Here is a 20366-nt window from a genome sequence, read left to right on the forward strand (position 1 = left end):
TATGACACACTTTGAAGATAAAAGACAGCTCTGTCAATCAATGGACCATCCCTGAAGAAGGAATCCGTGCATTCCGAAATGCGTAGGAATTGGTCCATACAGATCTCTGTAGATTGTCACGTGCCTGGACACGTGATCTCTGACGTCACGCATACAGTGTCATGTAAAAATTTGGGCACCCTTCGTCAAAATTACTATTGTTGTGAACAATTAAGCAAGTTGAAGATGAAATGATCTCTAAAAGGGCTCAAGTTAAAGATGACACATTTACTTTGTATTTTAGACAAAAAAAAATATATATAGTCAGTTTTTACATTTTAAAAATGACAAAAAGGAAAATGGGCAGATGCAAATGTTTGGGCACCCTGCTTTGCTTGTACCTACCCTTTTGCAAGTATCACAACTTGTGAACACTTTTTGTAGCCAGCCAAGAGTCTTTTAATTCTTGTTTGAGGGATTTTCATTCATCCCTCCTTGAAAAATTCTTCCAGTTCTGTGAGATTCCTGGGTCATCTTGCATGCACTATTTTGAGGTCTAGCCACAGATTTTCAATAATGTTCAGATCAGGGAACTTTTAGGGCCATTATAAAACCTTTAGTTTGCACCTTTTAAAGTAGTGTATTGTGGATTTTGACATGTGTTTAGGATCATTATCAATTTGCAGAAACCATTCTCTTTTCAACTTTGTTTTTACAGATGGTGTTATGTTTGCATGAAGAATTTGTTGAAATTTTATTGAATCCAGTCTTCCCTCTACCCATGAAATGTTGCCCGTGTCAATGGCTGCAACACAACTCCAAAGCATGATTGATCCTCCCCCATGCTGAATGGTTGGCGAAATGTTCAATGTTCTTTTCCTGAAAATCTGTGCTGTTTTTTCTCCATACATACCTTTTGATCATTGTGGCCAAAGAGTTCTATTTTAACCTCATCGGTCCACATGACAAGTTTACAAAGTGCATCAGTCTTGTTTAGGTCTTCTTTTGCATACTACTGATGCTGAATTTTAGGCCGGGATCACACTTGCGAGAAACTCACACGAGTCTCGCATCTCAATACCCGGCACTGCCACCGGCACTCGGATCGGAGTGCTCAGCTGCATAGAAATACTGTTAGAATCTGTTTAGTTTGTGACTATCAGCCGTTTTCTTGTGGAGTTCTGACTGCTGGTCTTTTTCCTCTGGTGCTGGGTTTGTCTTGGGTCAGGTGTTTGTTTCACTCTTTATTAACGAGCACCTGCCTCCCAGTCCTTGCTGGACAACAGTTTTTATCTGCTTGAGCTCTAGCTTGGTGCTTTGCTTTGTCTTCCGAGTGTTATTTGTGCAGTGCTGGTACTTCTGGTTCTGCTAGCCTTAGTTTCTGTTTTCTATTGGTTTTTGCAGCCTCCTCTTTGTTTTCTATTAGGAGGTGACCCGTTTTTGTACCCAGTCCTTAGTTCTTTTAGGGAACCCCTTCCCTTTATCTATAGGTCTTCGCTTGAGATTAACCTAGTATCGTCGGTGGGTCTATTTGCAAGGAATGGGTCGCCCACTCCATCATAGGGTTTCAGCCTAGTCATATTGCAGGGTCAGTTTTCCTCCTTCTACTGTAGTCTTGTGTTGCAGATCCATAACAAATACATACAGCCGCACCCCCCAGTCCCGAGTGCCGCGTATTGAGATACTTGACTCGTGCGAGTTTCTCGCAAGTGTGATCCGGGCCTTATGGTGAGGACGCAGAAGAGGTTTTCTTCTGATGACTTCTATGAAGGCCATATTTGAGCGGGTATCTCTGACCTTTAGAAAAATGTACCACACCTCCAGAGTCTGCTAAATCTTTCTGAAGGCCTTTTGCTGTCAAGAAGGGGGTTCTGATTTGTCTCTCTAGCAATCCTAGAGCAACTCTCACTGAAATTTTGCTTTGCTTTGGAAGACCTTATCTTGGCTTCCATGTTCTTGTTTACTGTAATTTCTTAATTACATTTTGAAATGAGGAAAGGGCAACTGGAAAACACTTTGCCTCCACCATTTTCATAGCACTATACAGCTGCTTAAAAGAACCCATGGCTGCTATTTTTTGGCACAAGAATAGAGGAGGCTAGGTGTTTTATAAAGCTGGAAAATTTGCATCACCTGGCCTTTCCCAACAATGATAGTGAACAAACCATAACTTTCGCAGGCTAATTAAGGTCAGAAACCTTGGTCAAAGTTATCTAAGCATACATCTCCAAGGGAAAATATCAAGTCTCCAGATGTGCAAAGCTGGCTGAAACCAAAAAAACTTGCAGCATTAATTGCAGTGAAAAATGGTCCTTCAAAAGCATTGACTCAGGCCGGTCTCACACTAGGGTTTGTGTACGCAGCGTAGGGCTGCGTACTTCTTACCTTCAGATCCACATGCATCCTGCGTACCTATCTTTAACATTGTGTATGCAGGGACATGTGTGGTCATTCGTTGTATGCGGATGCATCCCCGTGCTGCGTTTTGACGTGCCCGCTGAAAGCAACATGTTGCGTTCAGCGGGCATGTCAAAATGACATACGGGGATGCATCCCCACACAACGCATGACCACATGTCCTTGAATACCCAATGTTAAAGATACAGTGGGTACGCAGGATGCATGCCGATCTGAAGGCAAGAAGTACGTGGCCCTATGCTGTGTACACAAATGCTAGTGTGAGACTGGCCTCAGTGAGCTGAATAGAAATGCACCTCACAAAAGGCTGCTAGTAACAAGCCACCTCTTGATAATATCTGGTTCCATTCAGTCTGAGATCAGGGGGGTGTGAAAATCCTCTGACCAGCTACACTCAAATGTATGTCCCTGCCTGCCCATACTTCCACTTCTGGAGGATGATAGCCTCCCTTCACAGATGTTTTTGCAAATATATTCAGGTCTGACACAACTTTGATGCACAAAACAGTATTTTATGGTGAAAATTGCAATTGCAAAATCATAATCAGCAGGTTTGACTGAAGACTTCATGTTTTTTTTTTATTAGGGAATGTAAAAGAACAGGCACTGGACACACACGGTAAAACTGCAGGACGTTTATTGTTTCTTGCACATAAATTGATAACATTTAAAAGGATTCAGACAAACCATCCTGCAAAACGTGATTAACAAAGTCATTACTACAGGATTGTATGAAAAAGGGATTTATTCTAAACACTGACTCCGGGCCCCATAGCTGGAAACTCCGGGCCTCCAGCGTGTTAGTACGAGGCGGAGTCTTTGTCCCTGGAGCTTCTCTACTCGGTATAATGAGACTCTGATCTTGTTCATATAAAGAGTGTTTGAGAATAATATAAACTGCCTTAATATAAGGACCATGTCTGACCTATAGGTCATTGTACAGAGAACTATGGAAAGAGCACTATTCTTCTGTATAATATATATGTTGCTGTAGCCCTAATATTTCTGTACTGGGGGTCTCTGAATATATCATGTTACCACAGTATTATGGATTGAGATTAGGAAGGTGGGGAGAGGGAGACATTTTATCTTAATTGGAATGGATCACAACAGATGTTCCAACAAAGAAGGAATGGATCATACATGTAAAAAGTAATTTACAACATCAGCATGTTCATTATAGAAAAGTTAAAAATGTTTGTTCACACACAGATGGTGGATTGAAAGAGATTGATGAATGGCAGATCGCTGAGATTAGGAGTTAGGAAGAAGAGGGAGAAGGAAATGTTGGGTATTTTGGTGAGGCTTAGGGGAAGGTGTAGCAAAACTCTTGTCCACATAGTGAATATACCATATATATAATTGAGAAATATACAATTCAGATAGCATTTAATTTGCTCTTTAGACAACAGATGTATATTAATAACTGAATGTTTTAATTCAAATGTAAGTTCTAACTTGTTTTCTCATGTACTTATATGTCGTTACTTTGACTTTCTGTTGTGTGTTTTCTTGTGCAGTTTCTCAAAAATATATGGTTTCATTCTATGTGAGTGTTCCTTTGCAGTCAACACAATATGATTTTCGAGTAATGCATTTCCCAACTTCTAGGCATGAGAATGACTTCTCAATTTGTGAGATATTTAATGTTTAGTAACATTCCTTTTATTGCTAAAATATTTCCCATATTCTGAACATGAAAATGGTTTCTACTTTGTGTGAGTTTTCTGATGTGAAACAAGAATTGATTTGTATACAAAACATTTTCCACATTCTGAACATAAATATGGCATCTCCCCTGTGTGATATCTCTGGTGACTAACCATATTTGATTTTTGCTTAAACTGTTTTCCACATTCTGAACATGTAAATGGCATCTCCCCGGTGTGAGTTCTTTGATGAGTAAAAAGATGTGATTTATCTCTAAAACATTTCCCACATTCTAAACATGAAAATGGCTTCTCCCCTGTGTGAGTTCTTTGATGTTTGTCAAGATGAGTTTTCTTTGCAAAACATCTCCCACATTCTGAACATGAAAATGGCTTCTCCCCTGTGTGACTTCTCTGATGTGTTACAAGATGACTTTTCTTTGCAAAACATTTCCCACATTCTGAACATGAATATGGCTTCTCCCCTGTGTGAGTTCTCTGATGTGTAACAAGATTTGATTTATATGCAAAATATTTCCCACATTCTTTACATGAAAATGGCTTTTCCCCTGTGTGAGTTCTCTGATGTTTAACTAGATTTATTTTATTTACAAAACTATTACCACATTCTGAACATGAAAATGGCTTCTCCCCTGTGTGACTTCTCTGATGTGTAACAAAATGTGAGTTCCGCGAAAAACATTTCCCACATTCTGAACATGAATATGGTTTCTCCCCAGTGTGAGTTCTTTGGTGTTTAACAAGTTTAGATTTAACTGAAAAACATTTCTCACATTCTGAACATGAATATGGCTTCTCCCCTGTGTGAGTTCTTTGATGTGTAACAAGTTTAGATTTCACTGAAAAACATTTACCACATTCTGAACATGAATATGACTTCTTCTCTGTGTGAATTTTTTCTTGTCCAACTAGCTTCAATTTCTGGTTAAAATCCCTCCCACATTCTGAAGAAGAAAAACTTTTCTCCTCTGTGTGAATTTTTTGATGTGTAAAAGCTGTTTTGAGGGAAAATCTTTCTTCATATTCTGCACTTGAAAATGGTTTGTTTGCTGTAAGAGCAGTTTGATTTTTAACGCCTCTTTTGTGACTTTCATTTTTCTTACTAGTCTGAGATGAATCGGAAGATAGGACCCGTTTAAAAGGATCAAATGATAGATCTTTACTGTGAAGGGATGAAGGAATATCTGGAATAGCGACATAGATGTCATTTATATCCTGTGTGACATCAAGGTCATCAGATTTCAAAATTGAAGATATCAGATGTCCTTCTGAGCTTCTGGTACAGTCATCTGCCAAAAATAAAGATTATTTTTAACAACATATCCTGAACTATATGTTTTTAACATTTCTAAAATACCCCCAAAAATTGCAGGTTAAATAAGTATTGAATTTTCTAAGTAAATATATTTCTAAAGGTGTTATTGACATGAAATTCTCACTTGATGTTTGTTACCACCCATTCAATCCACACAGGTAAAATCAATCAATCCATAGATGTACATAAACTATGTGTAATAATAAGAAATGGCACAGGGAAAAAGTATTGAACTCATGAAGAAAGACAGGTGCACAAAGCCATGGAAAGTTATGACACCAGGTGAAATCTAGTAGTAATTAGGAAGCAATCCTTCCTCTTAGTGAAAATAATATAAGCTGGTTCAACTGATTGGCCTATAAAAAGGTGTCTGATTACCAAGGTGCCACAAAAGAAACATTCAATGATGGGTAAAACCAGTGACTTGTCTCAAAACTGTTGCAACCTTATTGTTGCAAAATATACTGTTGGCATTGTTATAGAAGACATTGTTAATTACTTATGTTCCAGTGAGCACTGTTGGGGCAAGATTTCAGACAGAGGTGTGAAAAGATTTGTCAGAAGAGCTGTCCAAGAGCCATAGACCACCTGTGGAGAGCTATAGAAAGACCTGGAATCACAGGTACAATTGTTTAAAAGAAAACAATGAATAATATACTCAACCTCCATGGTCTGTATGCATGCTCACCACACAAGACTCCAATACTGAACAAAAAGCATATTCAAGCACATTTAAAGTTTGCTCACCCACATTTAGACAAGCTTGTAAAATACTAGGAGAATACAGTCTGGTCACAAGAGACCAAAATTATACTCTTTGGATGCCATAATACACACCATGTTTGGGGGCTAACATGAACTGCATATGACCCCCAAAACAACATACCAACATTGAAGTTGGGAGGTGGGAACATCATGGTTTGGGGCTGTCTTTTAGCATATGGCACTGGCAAACTTCATTTAATTGAAAGAAGGATGAATGGACAAATGTACTGAAACACTGTTGAAAAAAATCTTCTGCCATCTACTATGATGATGAAAATTAAACTAGGATGGATATTTCAGCAAGGCAATGATCCCAAACACACAGCCAAGAAAACTCTCAATTGGTTTCAGAGAACGAAAATAAAGCTGGTAGAATGGCCGAGCTAATCACCTGACCTGAATCCAATAGAAAACTTATGGAAGGAACTGAAACTCAGAGTTTATAGAAGGATCCCACAGGACCTTCAGGATTTGAAGAGTGTTTATGTGGAAGAATATGTCAAAATCACACCTGAGCAATGCCTGCTATTAGTTTCTCCACACAGGAGGCGTCTTGAAGCGGTCATCACCAACAAAGGCTTAAGTACAAAGTATTAATTCAATTTAAATAAGCGTGTTCAATACTTTCCTTTGTGTCAGCTCTCATTATTACACATAATTTATTGACATCTATGGTTTGGTTTATTTGTATGGATTGGATGGGTTGTTACTGACATCTGGTGAGAATTTCATGTCAATATCATCTATAGAAATGTATGTACTTAGAAAATTGGTGATGTATTCAATACTTATTTCACCCGCTGTATGTAGCAAAATACAGTTATTTACTAAGACAAAAACAGTTAACAGTTCAACACTAGACCTCATAGCACAAATCAGTAGAACACAATAATCAACCTTCTCGGTTCGTTCTGCGTCCCAGTTATCTATATATATATAATTGTCTAAGGGGTACTTCCATCTTTCTGTCTGTCTGTCGGCAACTTCCGTCACGGAAATCCCGCGTCGCTGATTGGTCACGCCAGTTGCCTGTCATGGCTGCCGCGACCAATCAGCGACGGCCACAGTCCGATTAGTCCCTCCCTACTCCCCTGCAGTCAGTGCCCGCCGCCTGCTCCATACTCCCCGCAGTCACCGCTCACACAGGGTTAATGCCAGCGGTAACGGACCGCGTTATGCCACGGGTAACTCACTCCGTTACCGCCGCTATTAACCCTGTGTGACCAAGTTTTTCTATTGATGCTGCCTATGCGGCATCAATAGTAAATACATATAATGTTAAAAAAAAAAAAAAAAAATCATTATATACTCACCTACGCCGCCTTTCCCGCTCCTCGCGACGTTCCGGTGCCAAGGATGGTATGCGAGAAGGACCTTCCATGACGTCACGGTAATGTGACCGCGACGTCATCACAGGCCCTGCGTGCCTGCACGAGAAGGACCTGCCATGACGTCACGGTCATGTGACCGCGATGTCATCGCAGGCCCTGCGCGAGAAGGACCTGCTGTGACGTCACGGTCATGTGACCGCGACGTCATCACACCCTGGGACCGGAAGCTGCCGCCTGCACCAAACACAGGCGACAGAACTACAAGGGGCCCCTCGGAAGGTAAGTATATGTTTATTTTTTAACCTGTGACATACATGGCTGGGCAATATACTACGTAGCTGGGCAATATACTACGTGGCTCTGTGCTGTATACTACGTGGCTGGGCAATATACTATGTGGCTCTGTTCTGTATACTACGTGGCTGACCAATATACTACGTGGCTCTGTGCTGTATACTACGTAACTGGGCAATATACTACGTAACTGGCCAATATACTACGTAACTGGGCAATATACTATGTGGGCTGTGCAATATACGTCACTGGGCAATATACTACGTAACTGGGCAATATACTATGTAACTGGGCGTGGCTGGGCAATATACTACGTGGGCTGGGCAATATACTACGTGGACATGCATATTCTAGAATACCAGATGCGTTAGAATCGGGCCACCATCTATTTGGAATAATAATCCATAAAAATGCTATGACACTGAAAAATGCTATGACACTGAAAAGGACTTCTAATCCACCCCTCAAAAACAAGATCCACCCCTCAAAAACAAGATCCACTTATGCCCATCATCTGTCAATGGAAAAACACAGGGTTTTCACATTATTAGTAGATGGAGGACTCTTGAAAAGCAACATGGCTTCCATAAACCAATCCTGTAAAATTTGCTCTCTCAAAGCAAAATTCCCTCCTTGCTTTTGAATCCTGAGGTTTACCCAAACACGGATAGCGTCGACATGCAAAAATGTGAAAAACACACAAAAATTTACGATAAGCGTGTCTTTAGAAGTACAAGCTGGGCATCATTAATTGGGCACTAAAATGGCATATTTGTCATTTTCACTCTCCAATACTGACTGCGTGCTAGTTTCCAGAGAATACCTGTGGAGTTAAAATAGTCACTACTTCTACAGATGAATTCACTGAGGAAAACTGATTCAACTTTTAGCTGTTTACTATTCAATTTTTTTTTAAATTACTGTGATACACACACCTTAAGGGTTACGTTTCCTGAATGTGCTTTTTGATACTGTGAAAAGTGCAAGTTTCTAAACTATATTCCCCATCCAAGTACCATATTTTGCTGATTATAAGACGCACCACAAATTTAGTGGTGCAAAATAGGAAAACTTTTTTTTTTCTTTTTAAATAAAATAGCGGTGCGTCTTATATTCCCTTTTAAAGGTAGCTTAGTTGGGGGGTGGCTACGGTGCAGAGGAGACACAGGAAACTGGGTTGCTGCTGCAGGAGGCCGGCAGCGGCAGGAGCAGGGCGATGCTACAGTGCCTGGGATCTCTAAGCGGAGTCCATTTTCCCTATCATATTCCTGCGGTGGGCTTCGGTGCAGGTGGCATATGCGCAGATTGAGATCTCTGGAGACGAGCTTCACCGTTGCCAGCCCCGGTAAGGTTACTTTGGTTTATAAAACACCCCCCCATTTTCCTCCCAAGTTTGTAGAAAAAAAAGTGTGTCTTATATTCCGAAAAATATGGTACCACTAATGAAAACAACAGTGTTTCATAGAAAAAAAACCAACAATCTCAAAATCACTTGGATCAGGTTAAGATTTTAAACTCTTACCGACGTAGGGCATAATAGTACGCCACTGTCAGTATTCCCCCCCTTTGATGTGGGCTCCGGCGGTGAGCCCATATCTTTTCCGGGACATGTCAGCTATTTTGGACAGCTGACATGTATCCGTAATAGCCACGGGTGGAATCACGATCCACCTGCAGCTATTAATTAGTTAAATGCTGCTGTCAAACTCTGACAGCGGCATTTAAATGGCGCTTTTGGCAATCGTGGTGGAAATGTGCACAACGGTGACCCCGTCACGTGATCGGGGGTCATCGGTTTGTCGTCATGACAACCAGAGGTCTCCTGGAGACCTCTATGGTTGTCAGTGCCGGACTGCTATGAGCGCCACCCAGTGGGCGGTGCTCATAGCAAGTCAGTAATTCAGCTACATAGAGGCGACTGATCGTAGCTGAGCTGATCGGGCTATGGCAGCTTCTAGTCTCCTATGGAGACTATTGAAGCATGCCAAAAGTTAAAGAAAATGTGTTAAAAAAAAAAATATATATATAAAAGTTCAAATTACCCCTCTTTTGCCCCATTCAAAATAAAACAATAAAAAAAAAATCAAACCTTCACATATTTGGTATCGCCGCATTCAGAATCGCCTGATCAATAAAAAAAAAACATTAACCTGATCGCTAAATGGCGCAGCGATAAAAAAAAGTAAAAACGCCAGAATTAAGTTTTTTTGGTCTCAGCAGCATTGCATTAATATGCAATAATGGGCCCTCATCCAACCCGAGATCACGAAAAATGGAGACGCTACGGGTATTGGAAAATTGGGATTTTTTTTTTTTTTTTTTTTTTTTAAAGCAAAGTTTGGAATTTTTTTTTCACCACTTGGATAAAAAAGAACCTAGACATGTTTGGTGTCTATGAACTCGTAATGACCTGGAGAATCAAAATGGCAGGTCAGTTTTAGCATTTAGTGAATCGAGCAAAAAAAATAAACAAAAAACAAGTGTGGGATTGCACTTTTTTTGCAATTTCACCGCACTTGGTTTTTTTGTCCCGCTTTCCAGTACATGACATGGTAAAACCAATGGTGTCATTCAAAAGTACAACTCGTCCCTCAAAAATTAAGCCCTCACATGGCCATATTGACGGAATAATAAAAAAGTTATGGCTCTGGGAAGGAGGGGAGAGAAAAACGAAAACGGAAAACAGAAAAAAGGTCCGGTCATGAAGGGGTTAAAGTTATTACTACGTAAAGTGACACGTCAGATGTAAAATATGGGGCCTGGGAAGGAAGAAAACTGCGGCAGAAAATGATTAGATGAGAGGATCTTGTGCAGTAACTACTGTAAACAAAAACTGACATCTCTGGAGTGATTATATCATGTGACATGTTAGCAATTGGAAATCCAATCTGTCTTGGGGACAATAGTTGTCAGATAACCTTCTTTAAGAAATGTTAGACATTTAGAGAGAACTTTCCAACATAAGTCATTAGCGTCATCAATCACGCACAGACATACAGTGGCTTGCAAAAGTATTCACACCCCCTTGGCATTTTTTGTGTTTTGATGCCTCACAACCTGGAACCACACATTTTTCTTTGAGAGGTTGCATCAGTTCATGTAAAGAACATGGCTACAACTGTGAATGTTTGGTTTCCTTATATTGTGAAGCAATCAAAAAATACGACCAAATAACTGAAAACTTCAGTGTGTATAACTATTCATCCCCCTAAAGTCAGTACTTTGTAGAGCCTCCTTTTTTTGGCAACTGCAGCTGAAAGTCACTTTGGATGAGTTTCCATGAGCTTTCCTCATCTTGTCACTGGGATTTTTGCCATTTCCTCGAGGCAAGTCAGACCACAGATTCTCAACTGAATTAAGGTCTGGACTTTGACTCAAGCAATTCAAGACATTTACAAGTTTCCCCTGAAATAACTTGAGTGTTCCTTTAGCAGTATGCTAATGGTTTGGCCTTGTTGAAAGGTGAACCTCCATCCCAGTCTCAAATTACTGACAGACAGAGGTTTTGCTGAAGAATATCCCTGGATTTCGCACTATCCCTGCGGCTGAAAAACATCCCCAGAGCATGATTTGACCACCACAATGTTTCACTGTGGGAAAGATGTGTTCTTGGGGTGATGAGCTTTGTTGGTTTGACCCCAGACATAGCATTTACCTTCGTGGCCAAAAAGTTCAGTTTTGGTTTTATCTGACCACAACACCATCCTCTATATATTTAAGAAGTCTCCCACATGTCTTTCTGCAAACTCAACACGTGCCATACAATTTTTGTGTGTAAATAAAGACTTTTCTTCTGCACACTCTTCTATAAAGGCCACCTCTGTGGAGTGGACGGCTTATTGTGAGCGTATGCACAGATACTCCAGTCTGTACTTGGGAACTGTGCAACTCCTTCGGGGTTACCTTTGGTCCCTGTGCAGCCTCTCTGATTAATGCCCTCCTTGTCCGGGCTGAAAGTTTTGGTAGGCGGCCCTCTCTCTTGGTAGGTTTGTTGTAGTATCATATTCTTTCCATTTAATAATGGATTTGATGGTGCTCCATGGGATCATCAGAGATTCAGATTTTTTTTATCCCAACCCTGACTTGTACTTCTCAAATACTTTGTCCCTGACTTGTTTGGAGATCTTCTTGGTCTTCATGGTGTTGTTTGGTTACTGGTGCCTTTTGCTTAATGGTGTTGCAGCCTCTTTGGCATTTCAGTTAAGGTGTGTGTAACGGGCTGGGTGGTGGAACCACTGTGTCAAAGCCCAAGGAAAACCTGAAGGTGCGTGACTAGGAGCCTCACCCAATCGGACCACGGACACACAGCAGCTAACGACACCGCAGTCCGTGGAGACACTAGGGAGGTGATCCAGGTGCTACTCCAGAACTGACCTTGGGTAGATGGTGGCTGACCCCTAGGAGCGGATAGCTGGAATGGCCCAGGGGAATGTCCAACAGATGCAGGAAGGTAGAGATGACAGGAACTGCAGGTGCAGACAGGACAGTCTAGACAGATAGATGAGCACTGGCAGGTGCAGCTGGCTATGCTGCCATTGAGGTGAGCACTGGCGGATGCAGCAGGCTCTGCTGCCGTTGAAGGAAGCACTGGCGGGTGCAGCAGACTGAGATACTAGTACAGGGACCTGAGAACTGACAAGCTTGTTAGGAACAAACTCACAACACTGCTCAGGCACTTCCATGTTGGAGGAGGCGGTTTAAATAGTAAGACTTCCAGCTATTGACTGGGAACACTTTAGAGGAACTCGCGGACACCATTAAGAAAAAGGAAGTGTGTGCGCATGCTTTAAGCACAGTGCCTGAAAACCTGCTAGGAGTACGTGTACCCCGAGCAGCAGCAGACCCGGAAGGAGCAAGACAGGAGGCTTGGAGGTGAGTACGCCGGTGTCTCTGCAGGGAGAGAGGGACTGTGGGCAGAGATGCGAGCTCTACAGTGTGTATATACTGGCAAACCAGTGACAATTAGATGGCACACAGGTCAACTTCCTTTCACTAAGCATGTGACTTATAACTGCTTGCACTAGAATTTTTGGGGGGCTTCATTGCAAAAAGAGTGAATACTTTTGCACATGACAATTTTTAGCTATTTGATCCCATAAATTTAATTTATGTCTGTATTTTTCTCACTTCACCAACTTAGACTATTTAGTGCTGATGCATTGCACACAAACCAGATTACAAAAATATTTACACACAGGTTGTAATGTAGCAAAATAGGTAAAAAGCCAAAGGAGGTGAATACTTTTGCAAGCCACTGTATAATGGCATACATGTAACGTTTTTTTTCATGTAGTTTAGCATGAACTTTTTTGAAGTTCGTTGGTTCGTTTCTCATAGAAACTGAAAAGTCAGGCTAAAGGGAAACTCTGCTGCAATTGTACAGAAATTCACATTTGGACAAAATTAAAAAAAAACATTAGCACAGTACAATAAATTTCATAAAACAGGATTTTTATTTTCTGGTTTTGGATGGAGGAGCAAACAGTGGTACAGTGGCAACATGGTGACCTTTAATTGTGATATGATGACTGGACAACACCACAGGTATAGCAGAGTCAGCCAGTGACTGAGAATCTGTAATTTCTCTATTGGTTACTACTCACCTAGGTAGTCATATGTAGGAATCTCCTCTTTACATCGCTCATCACCCCTCACATATGTCTCTGTAGTATTAATATGGGTCAGATCTTCACCCTGAAACAAATATTGTACAAGTCACAGACAGATGGAGAAATCACATCTATGATCAGCTCTAATCCTGCCATCTCCACCGTTCACATTACACAAGTATAAAACATATAATACTGGTGGATAAAACAAGACTGAGCACAAGATCTTCACAGACATCTACATATCATAGGGGAGATCTCATGACACCTTCTCTCCATCTACCTGATGATACTGAGGAACATTGGGATTTTCTTGTTTACAGTCCTGTGGAAGAAGAGGACGGGGACATCTCTCTGGTGTTGTCCTCTTTCTGGATAGAACTGGAGGAAACATATAGGAACTGAAATCATTCTTTACATACAGGTAATTATAGACAGTTTGTATTTAGCCCTGTCTATTACCTGGTGATGTGAGGGGCTGGGGAACCGCCATCATGATGTCCTTGTACAGATCTCTGTGTCCTTCTAAATACTCCCATTCCTCCATCGAGAAATAGACAGTGGCATCCTGACTTCTCATAGGAACCTGACACATACAATGATACCTTCATCACCCCGATCCAGTCATAGCATTACTGTATAATGTCCCAGCATTCCCAGCAGTGTCACCTCTCCAGTCAGCAGCTCAATCATCTTGTAGGTGAGTTCTAGGATCTTCTGGTCATTGATGTCCTCATATAACAGGGGGTGAGGTGGAGGTCCCATAATTGGGCTCAGGATTCTTCCCCATCCCTCAGACACAGGGGCCTGACAGCGCTCCATAGAGGTCTTCTTCACTACTGTGTAATCCTGGTTATGGAGAAACACATTAATATATCTCACTACAGACATTTCCAGAGTCCTCACCTCCCCAGTTCTCTCTGTTATTCCCATAGATAAGAATGATGTAATGTGCCCTCATCAGAATCTCTCACCTCTCCAGTAAGCCGGAAGAGGATCTCTAGAATGAGGTGTAATATCCTCTCCACCATCTTGTCTTTGTCCCCATCCATCACTGACGGGTCACTCACGAAAATGTTCTCACATAGAAGATCTCCACTGAGAGGTTCCGATATTATACAGGCCTGAAGGGGAAGAAGATGAACGGATGTAACATCATAAAGAATCCAATAATACAATTACTTGAGAACTAAAAGGGAAGTATATCAGAAAAATAAAACGTGTAAATGTATTCTCAGATCGTGTAAACTGATATGTCATAAACATCACCTACTTGCTGCACTAGTAACTTGAATGGGACTATAAAACAGGACTCTGCTTGCCACATTTACCTGTCCATTCACAGCCAGCTCACGCATCCACACTTCTTGCAGCCACCACTCGCCACTTTGTTAGGCCACAGTGACACCTGCACCTGCCTACTAGTACACATTCACAACTAACTTTTCAAAGTATCTGATAAGTATTCTTCTTCGACTTTGGCATACACAGAGTAAAACAACCCAAGCTAAACTTTTCCTCTGAGGTTGTGGCTACATTTAGAGCAGCAAGGAACAAACTTATTAAGCTTTAGATTTATTATATAAAAAGTAAAGTACGGTGCTTAAAAAGTGACAAAAAATGAACCGATAAGATTTACACACAAGGCAAAAATAGTACAAAAGTAAACGGGTTAAACACAGAAACATCTTACAGATTGAACCTTTTGGAGGAGATCACAGCAGAAATTAGGACAGATCTACAATTCACGTTAACTCTCCTGGATCTGACAATGAGATTTTCTGGAGGAGATATTATAGGTCTCAGGTGAGAGGAGGATGGCTAATTATATGCACAGAAAGATGATGCAAAGACTTCATATTATACACTTCTCAAAAAAATAAAGGGAGCACTTAAACAACAGAATATAACTCCAAGTAAATCAAACTTCTGTGAAACTAAACTGTCCACTTTGGAAGCAGCACTGATTGACAATCAATTTCACATGCTGTTGTGCAAATAGAATAGACAACAGATGGAAATTATTGGCAATTATCAAGACACACTCAATAAAAGGAGTGGTGTTCTGCAGGTGGCTACCACAGACCACATCTCAGTAACAATGACTTGGGGCTGAAGTTTTGGTCACTTTTGAATGTTGGTTGTGCTTTCACACTCGTTGGTAGCATGAGACGGACTCAACAACCCACACAAGTGGGTCAGGTAGTGCAGCTCATCCAGTATGGCACATCAATGCGAGCCGTGGCAAGGTTTGCTGTGTCTGTCAGCGTAGTGTCCAGAGGCTGGTGGCGCTACCAGGAGACAGGCCAGTACACCAGGAGACGTGGAGGGGGCCATAGGAGGGCAATAACCCAGCAGCAGGACCACTACCTCAGCCTTTGTGCAAGGAGGAACAGGAGGAGCACTGCCAGAGCCCTGCAAAATGACCTCCAGCAGGCCACAAATGTGTGTGGGGGTTGTGCTCACAACGCAACACCGTGCAGGACGCTTGGCATTTGCCACAGAGCACCAGGATTGACAAATTGGCCACTGGCACCCTGTGCTCTTCACAGATGAAAGCAGGTTCACACTGAGCACATGTGACAGACGTGACAGAGTCTGGAAACACCGTGGAGAGCAATCTTCTGCCTGCAACATCCTTCAACATGACCGATTTGGCAGTGGGTCAGTAATGGTGTGGGGTAGCATTTCTTTGGAGGGCCGCTCAGCCCTCCATGTGCTCGCCAGAGGTAGCCTGACTGTCATTAGGTACCGAGATGAGATCCTCAGCCCCCATGTGAGACCATATGCTGGTGCGGTTGGCCTTGGGTTCCTCCTAATGCAGGACAATGCCAGACCTCATGTGGCTGGAGTGTGTCAGCAGTTCCTGCAAAATGAAAGCATTGAAGCTACGGACTGGCCGGCCCGTTCCCCAGACCTGAATCCGATTGAACACATCTGGGACATCATGTCCCACACCATCCACCAACGTCATGCACCACAGACTGTCCAGCAGTTGGCAGACACTTTAGTCCAGGTCTGGGAGGCCGCATCCGCCGCCTCATCAGGAGCATGCCCAGGCATTGTAGGGACGTCATACAGGCATGTGGAGGCCGCACACACTACTGAGCATCATTTCTTTGTCTTGAGACATTTCCACTGAAGTTGGATCAGACTGCAACTTCATTTTCCATTTTGATTTTGAGCATCATTCCAACTCCAGACCTCTGTGGGATATCAGTTGTGATTTACGTTGATAATTTTTAGGTTTTATTGTTCTCAACACATTCCACTATGTATTAGACAAAGATTTACAACTGGAATATTTAATTCAGTGATATCTATTTATGTGGGATTTTAGTGTTCCCTTTATTTTTTTGAGCAGTGTATTTCTGTGGTTTCTTGAGGCTGAAAATCCTAATGGTTGAACCCACAGAAGGAATTATGTCCCCGGATCACAGATATATCTGTGGATGTTGATGATATCAAATTAATATTGATATGGCATAGTAATTTTGCATTTCCATTGTGCCATGTGATGCTAGAGACGTCCAGTCTGCCTCATGGACAATTATCTCCACCTTTGATATAGCAGCTATTTGCTAATGAGGAAGTGCAGAGTAAAAGTTTGTTCTTCCAGAAACTGTCAGGTACTCATAATATCTACACAGAGGAAGCTTCAGTGATTGTGATTTATCTGACCCTGAACACAATCCATAACATGGAACATAAGTTGAATTGCTAATTCTGTAATGTTGTAGATAAGCGATTTAACCTCAAAGATAAGAAAAACAAGTTAGATTATACTCACCCAGGGCGGTCCGATGGGCATCGCAGGTCCGGCGCCTCCCATCTTCATACGATGTCGTCCTCTTCTTAGCTTCCTGTCGCGGCTCCTGCACAGGCGTACTTTATCTGCCCTGTTGAGGACGCTGTAGCCGTGAAAGTTCAGAGAGGCCCGGCGCCTGCACACTGCAGTACTTTACGCTGCCCTCAACAGGGCAAATAAGTACGCCTGCACAGGAGCCGCAACAGAAGCAAGGAGGATGATGACATCGTATGAAGATGGGAGGCGCCGGACCGCGACAGCCCCTGGGTGAGTATAATCTAACTTGTTTTCTTATCTTTCAGGTTACATTGGGGGCTTATCTACAGCATTAAGGCCCCGTCACAATTAGCGACGCTAAAGCGATCCCGACAACGATACGACCTGTCAGGGATCGTTGCTGCGTCGCTATGTGGTCGCTGGTGAGATGTCAAACAGTGAGATCTTCCCAACGGCGCAGCAGCGATGCGGCGACCTGTAGCGACCTGTACAACGATGTCACATGGCAGCTATTATGACGATTCAGACCTCGATGAGGGACGTCCTGTATGACGTTGTAGTCAACGAGGTCGTTGGTAAGGTGTCAAACACAGCGATGTGTGCTACCCAGCGGGACCTCAACGATCAAAAAAAGGTCCAGGCCATTCCGACACGACCAGCGATCTCACAGCAGGGGCCTGGTCGCTGCTCCGTGTCAAACATAGCGAGATCGCTACTGAGGTCGCTGTTGCGTCACAAAACTTGTGACTCAGTAGCGATCTCACTAGCGACCTCGCTTAGTGTGACGGGGGCTTCACAGAATGCTGTAGATAAGCCCCTGATGGCTGTGTCCCCAGTTTATAAGGCCAAAATTAGGTGACAGATTCCCGTTAAGAGTGGCCACAAGATACATAGACTGGCAGGGGAACCCAAGAATTGGTGGCACAAGATTTGTGGGGATCATTTATATGACTACTACTATTTTTATTATTTTACAGTAGTCAGTTTTCTTTCCATTTAAATCCTATATATTTTAGGACACACACAACAAGCAGTTTCTTCCTCGGAGTCGGCAGCTGAATAAGTTTCTCACAGAGACTTTTCTCACTAATTCTCATCTCGTTTACCGACAATGGAATCGGCACTAGCAATACTGCAGGAGATATTAATTACAAGTGACATGAGAAATAACTAGGGTTGAGCGACTTTAACTTTTGTAGGATCGAGTCGGAAGTCGGATCGTGTGAAATCGGCCGATTATTGTGAAAAGTCGGGGGGCCGACCAAAACACCAAACCCAATGCAAGTCAATGGTGACTTTTTTTTTTTTTTCTCTCTCTCTCTCCTCTCTCTCTCCTCGGACAGAGTGTAAAATCAATACATTCCTCGGACTGTGTAAATCGCTACATCCAGAACGGTAAGATGGCGTTTATACCCCCACCCCCTGTGACGCCGCAGAAGGCAAGACGAGACTGCCCACACTCCTTCATTGGCTGAAAAAATGGCGGTTAAAGCGTCATACGAAACGTGACTTTGGCGCGAAGATCGCCGACCGCATGGCCGATCCCACACTGGGATCGGCTCGGGTTTCACGAAACCCGACTTTGCCGAAAGTCGGCGACTTATGAAATTGACCGATCCGTTTCGCTCAACCCTAGAAATAACTACTTCATGATGAGGAAGACATCTTCATCTTCTACTACGGCTCTAGAAACATATCTGTCCAGACTCCGTCACTGACTACATCACCACCGGCCGTCTCTAAGAATGTTTGCGTGTATGGAGGAGTCAGAAGAGAATGATCATTAGGCCAACAGTTATCGCGTGTGTGGGGATAATAGTATTACACTGACAGGCAGGGATAACACCCCGCACTACAGTAGAACGGTGCATCACCGGAGCAATTAGAGGCTTGTATGTTGTATGATCGCACTAATGAGGATTCTTGAAGGAAATTTAAAAAAAAATGTTTTAAGTGAAGAAACTATCTTACATTTTAGCAAAACAGAAAGAAAACATTCCCCAATCTTCATGAAGAGAGAGAGAAGAAATCATCTATATCTGAGGTAACCAAAAGACAGCATCCATTATTTTACCTGATGCAGAAAGAGATAAGATATAGAGCCTCCATCTTGTCTGACAGGAAAAATAAATATCTGTACTGTGTTTTCCAGACTGAAGAGAGAGTAAGGGTACCGTCTCACAGTGGCACTTTTGTCGCTACGACGGCACGATCCGTGACGTTCCAGCGATATCCATACGAGTCTTGCTCTACCCTTTAGTCAGTGCCAGTTGTCCATTGTTCCTGGAGGATTCACATCCCTGCCTGGTCTCTCCTGCTTTGCTGTTCATTTCAATAAAGATAAATTCTGGCCTTGATTTTTTGCTGTCCACATGCTGTGGGCCTTATTGTTCAGATCTTTTCCATGTTTTTGTCTTGTCCAGCTTGGTCTGTATAAGGATTTGTTTAGCCAAGCTGGTATCTCTGGAGATGCAGATATACCCTCCATATCTTTAGTTAGATGTGGAGATTTTGTATTTTCTGTGGTGGATATTTTCAAGTGTTTTAATACTGACCGCATAGTACTCTGTCCTATCCTTTCTATTTAGCTAGAAGTGGCCTCCTTTGCTAAATTCTGATTTCAGTCTGTGTATGTTTTTTCCCTCTCCTCTCACAGTCAATATTTGTGGGGGCCTGTCTATCCTTTGGGGATTTTCTCTGAGGCAAGATAGTTTTCCCTTTTCTATCTCTAGGGGTAATTAGTCCTTCGGCTGTGTCGAGATGTCTAGGGAGTGAAAGGTACATTCCACGGCTACTTCTAGTTGCGGTGTTAAGTTCAGGGTCTGCGGTCAGTACAGGTACCACCTTCTCCAGAGTACGTGTCATGCTGCTCTTAGGCCACCAGATCATAACAGTAACCCGATGTTTACCCTGGTTACCCGGGGTCTGTGTGACAGCTCTCCAGCGACCACACAACGACTTACCAACGATCACGGCCAGGTCGTATCGCTGGTCGTGATCGTTGGTAAATCGTTTTGTGCAACGGTACCCTAACAAATAGCCGCTTTCCAGACTCCTTCGGTCTCTTCATCAGTCTATATTATATTTGTTACCAGTTTTTCGGTCTGCCATTAAAAATTACCAATCACTGAGGACCTGGGCCGGACTGGGACATAAAAGCAGCCCTGGCACACAGAATTT

At 42.4% G+C, this 20366-nt stretch overlaps 1 protein-coding gene across 1 annotated transcript in view; it reads right to left on the reverse strand.

Moving 5' to 3' along the window:
- Nucleotides 1–3007: 3007 nt before the first annotated feature.
- The window catches only part of LOC143767459 (uncharacterized), a 59053-nt gene continuing 41694 nt past the window's right edge, over nucleotides 3008–20366 (reverse strand). The window contains exons 6-11 of the mRNA XM_077255811.1: nucleotides 14356–14505; nucleotides 14051–14230; nucleotides 13844–13967; nucleotides 13665–13762; nucleotides 13376–13466; nucleotides 3008–5356 (exon numbers count right to left, since the gene is read on the reverse strand). Coding sequence (XP_077111926.1) covers nucleotides 4107–5356; nucleotides 13376–13466; nucleotides 13665–13762; nucleotides 13844–13967; nucleotides 14051–14230; nucleotides 14356–14505 — 1893 coding nt within the window. The 3' untranslated portion in view covers nucleotides 3008–4106. The remainder of the gene's footprint in view (nucleotides 5357–13375; nucleotides 13467–13664; nucleotides 13763–13843; nucleotides 13968–14050; nucleotides 14231–14355; nucleotides 14506–20366) is intronic.

This window comes from Ranitomeya variabilis, chromosome 4, assembly GCF_051348905.1.
Source record: "Ranitomeya variabilis isolate aRanVar5 chromosome 4, aRanVar5.hap1, whole genome shotgun sequence".
Classification (NCBI taxonomy): domain Eukaryota; kingdom Metazoa; phylum Chordata; class Amphibia; order Anura; family Dendrobatidae; genus Ranitomeya; species Ranitomeya variabilis.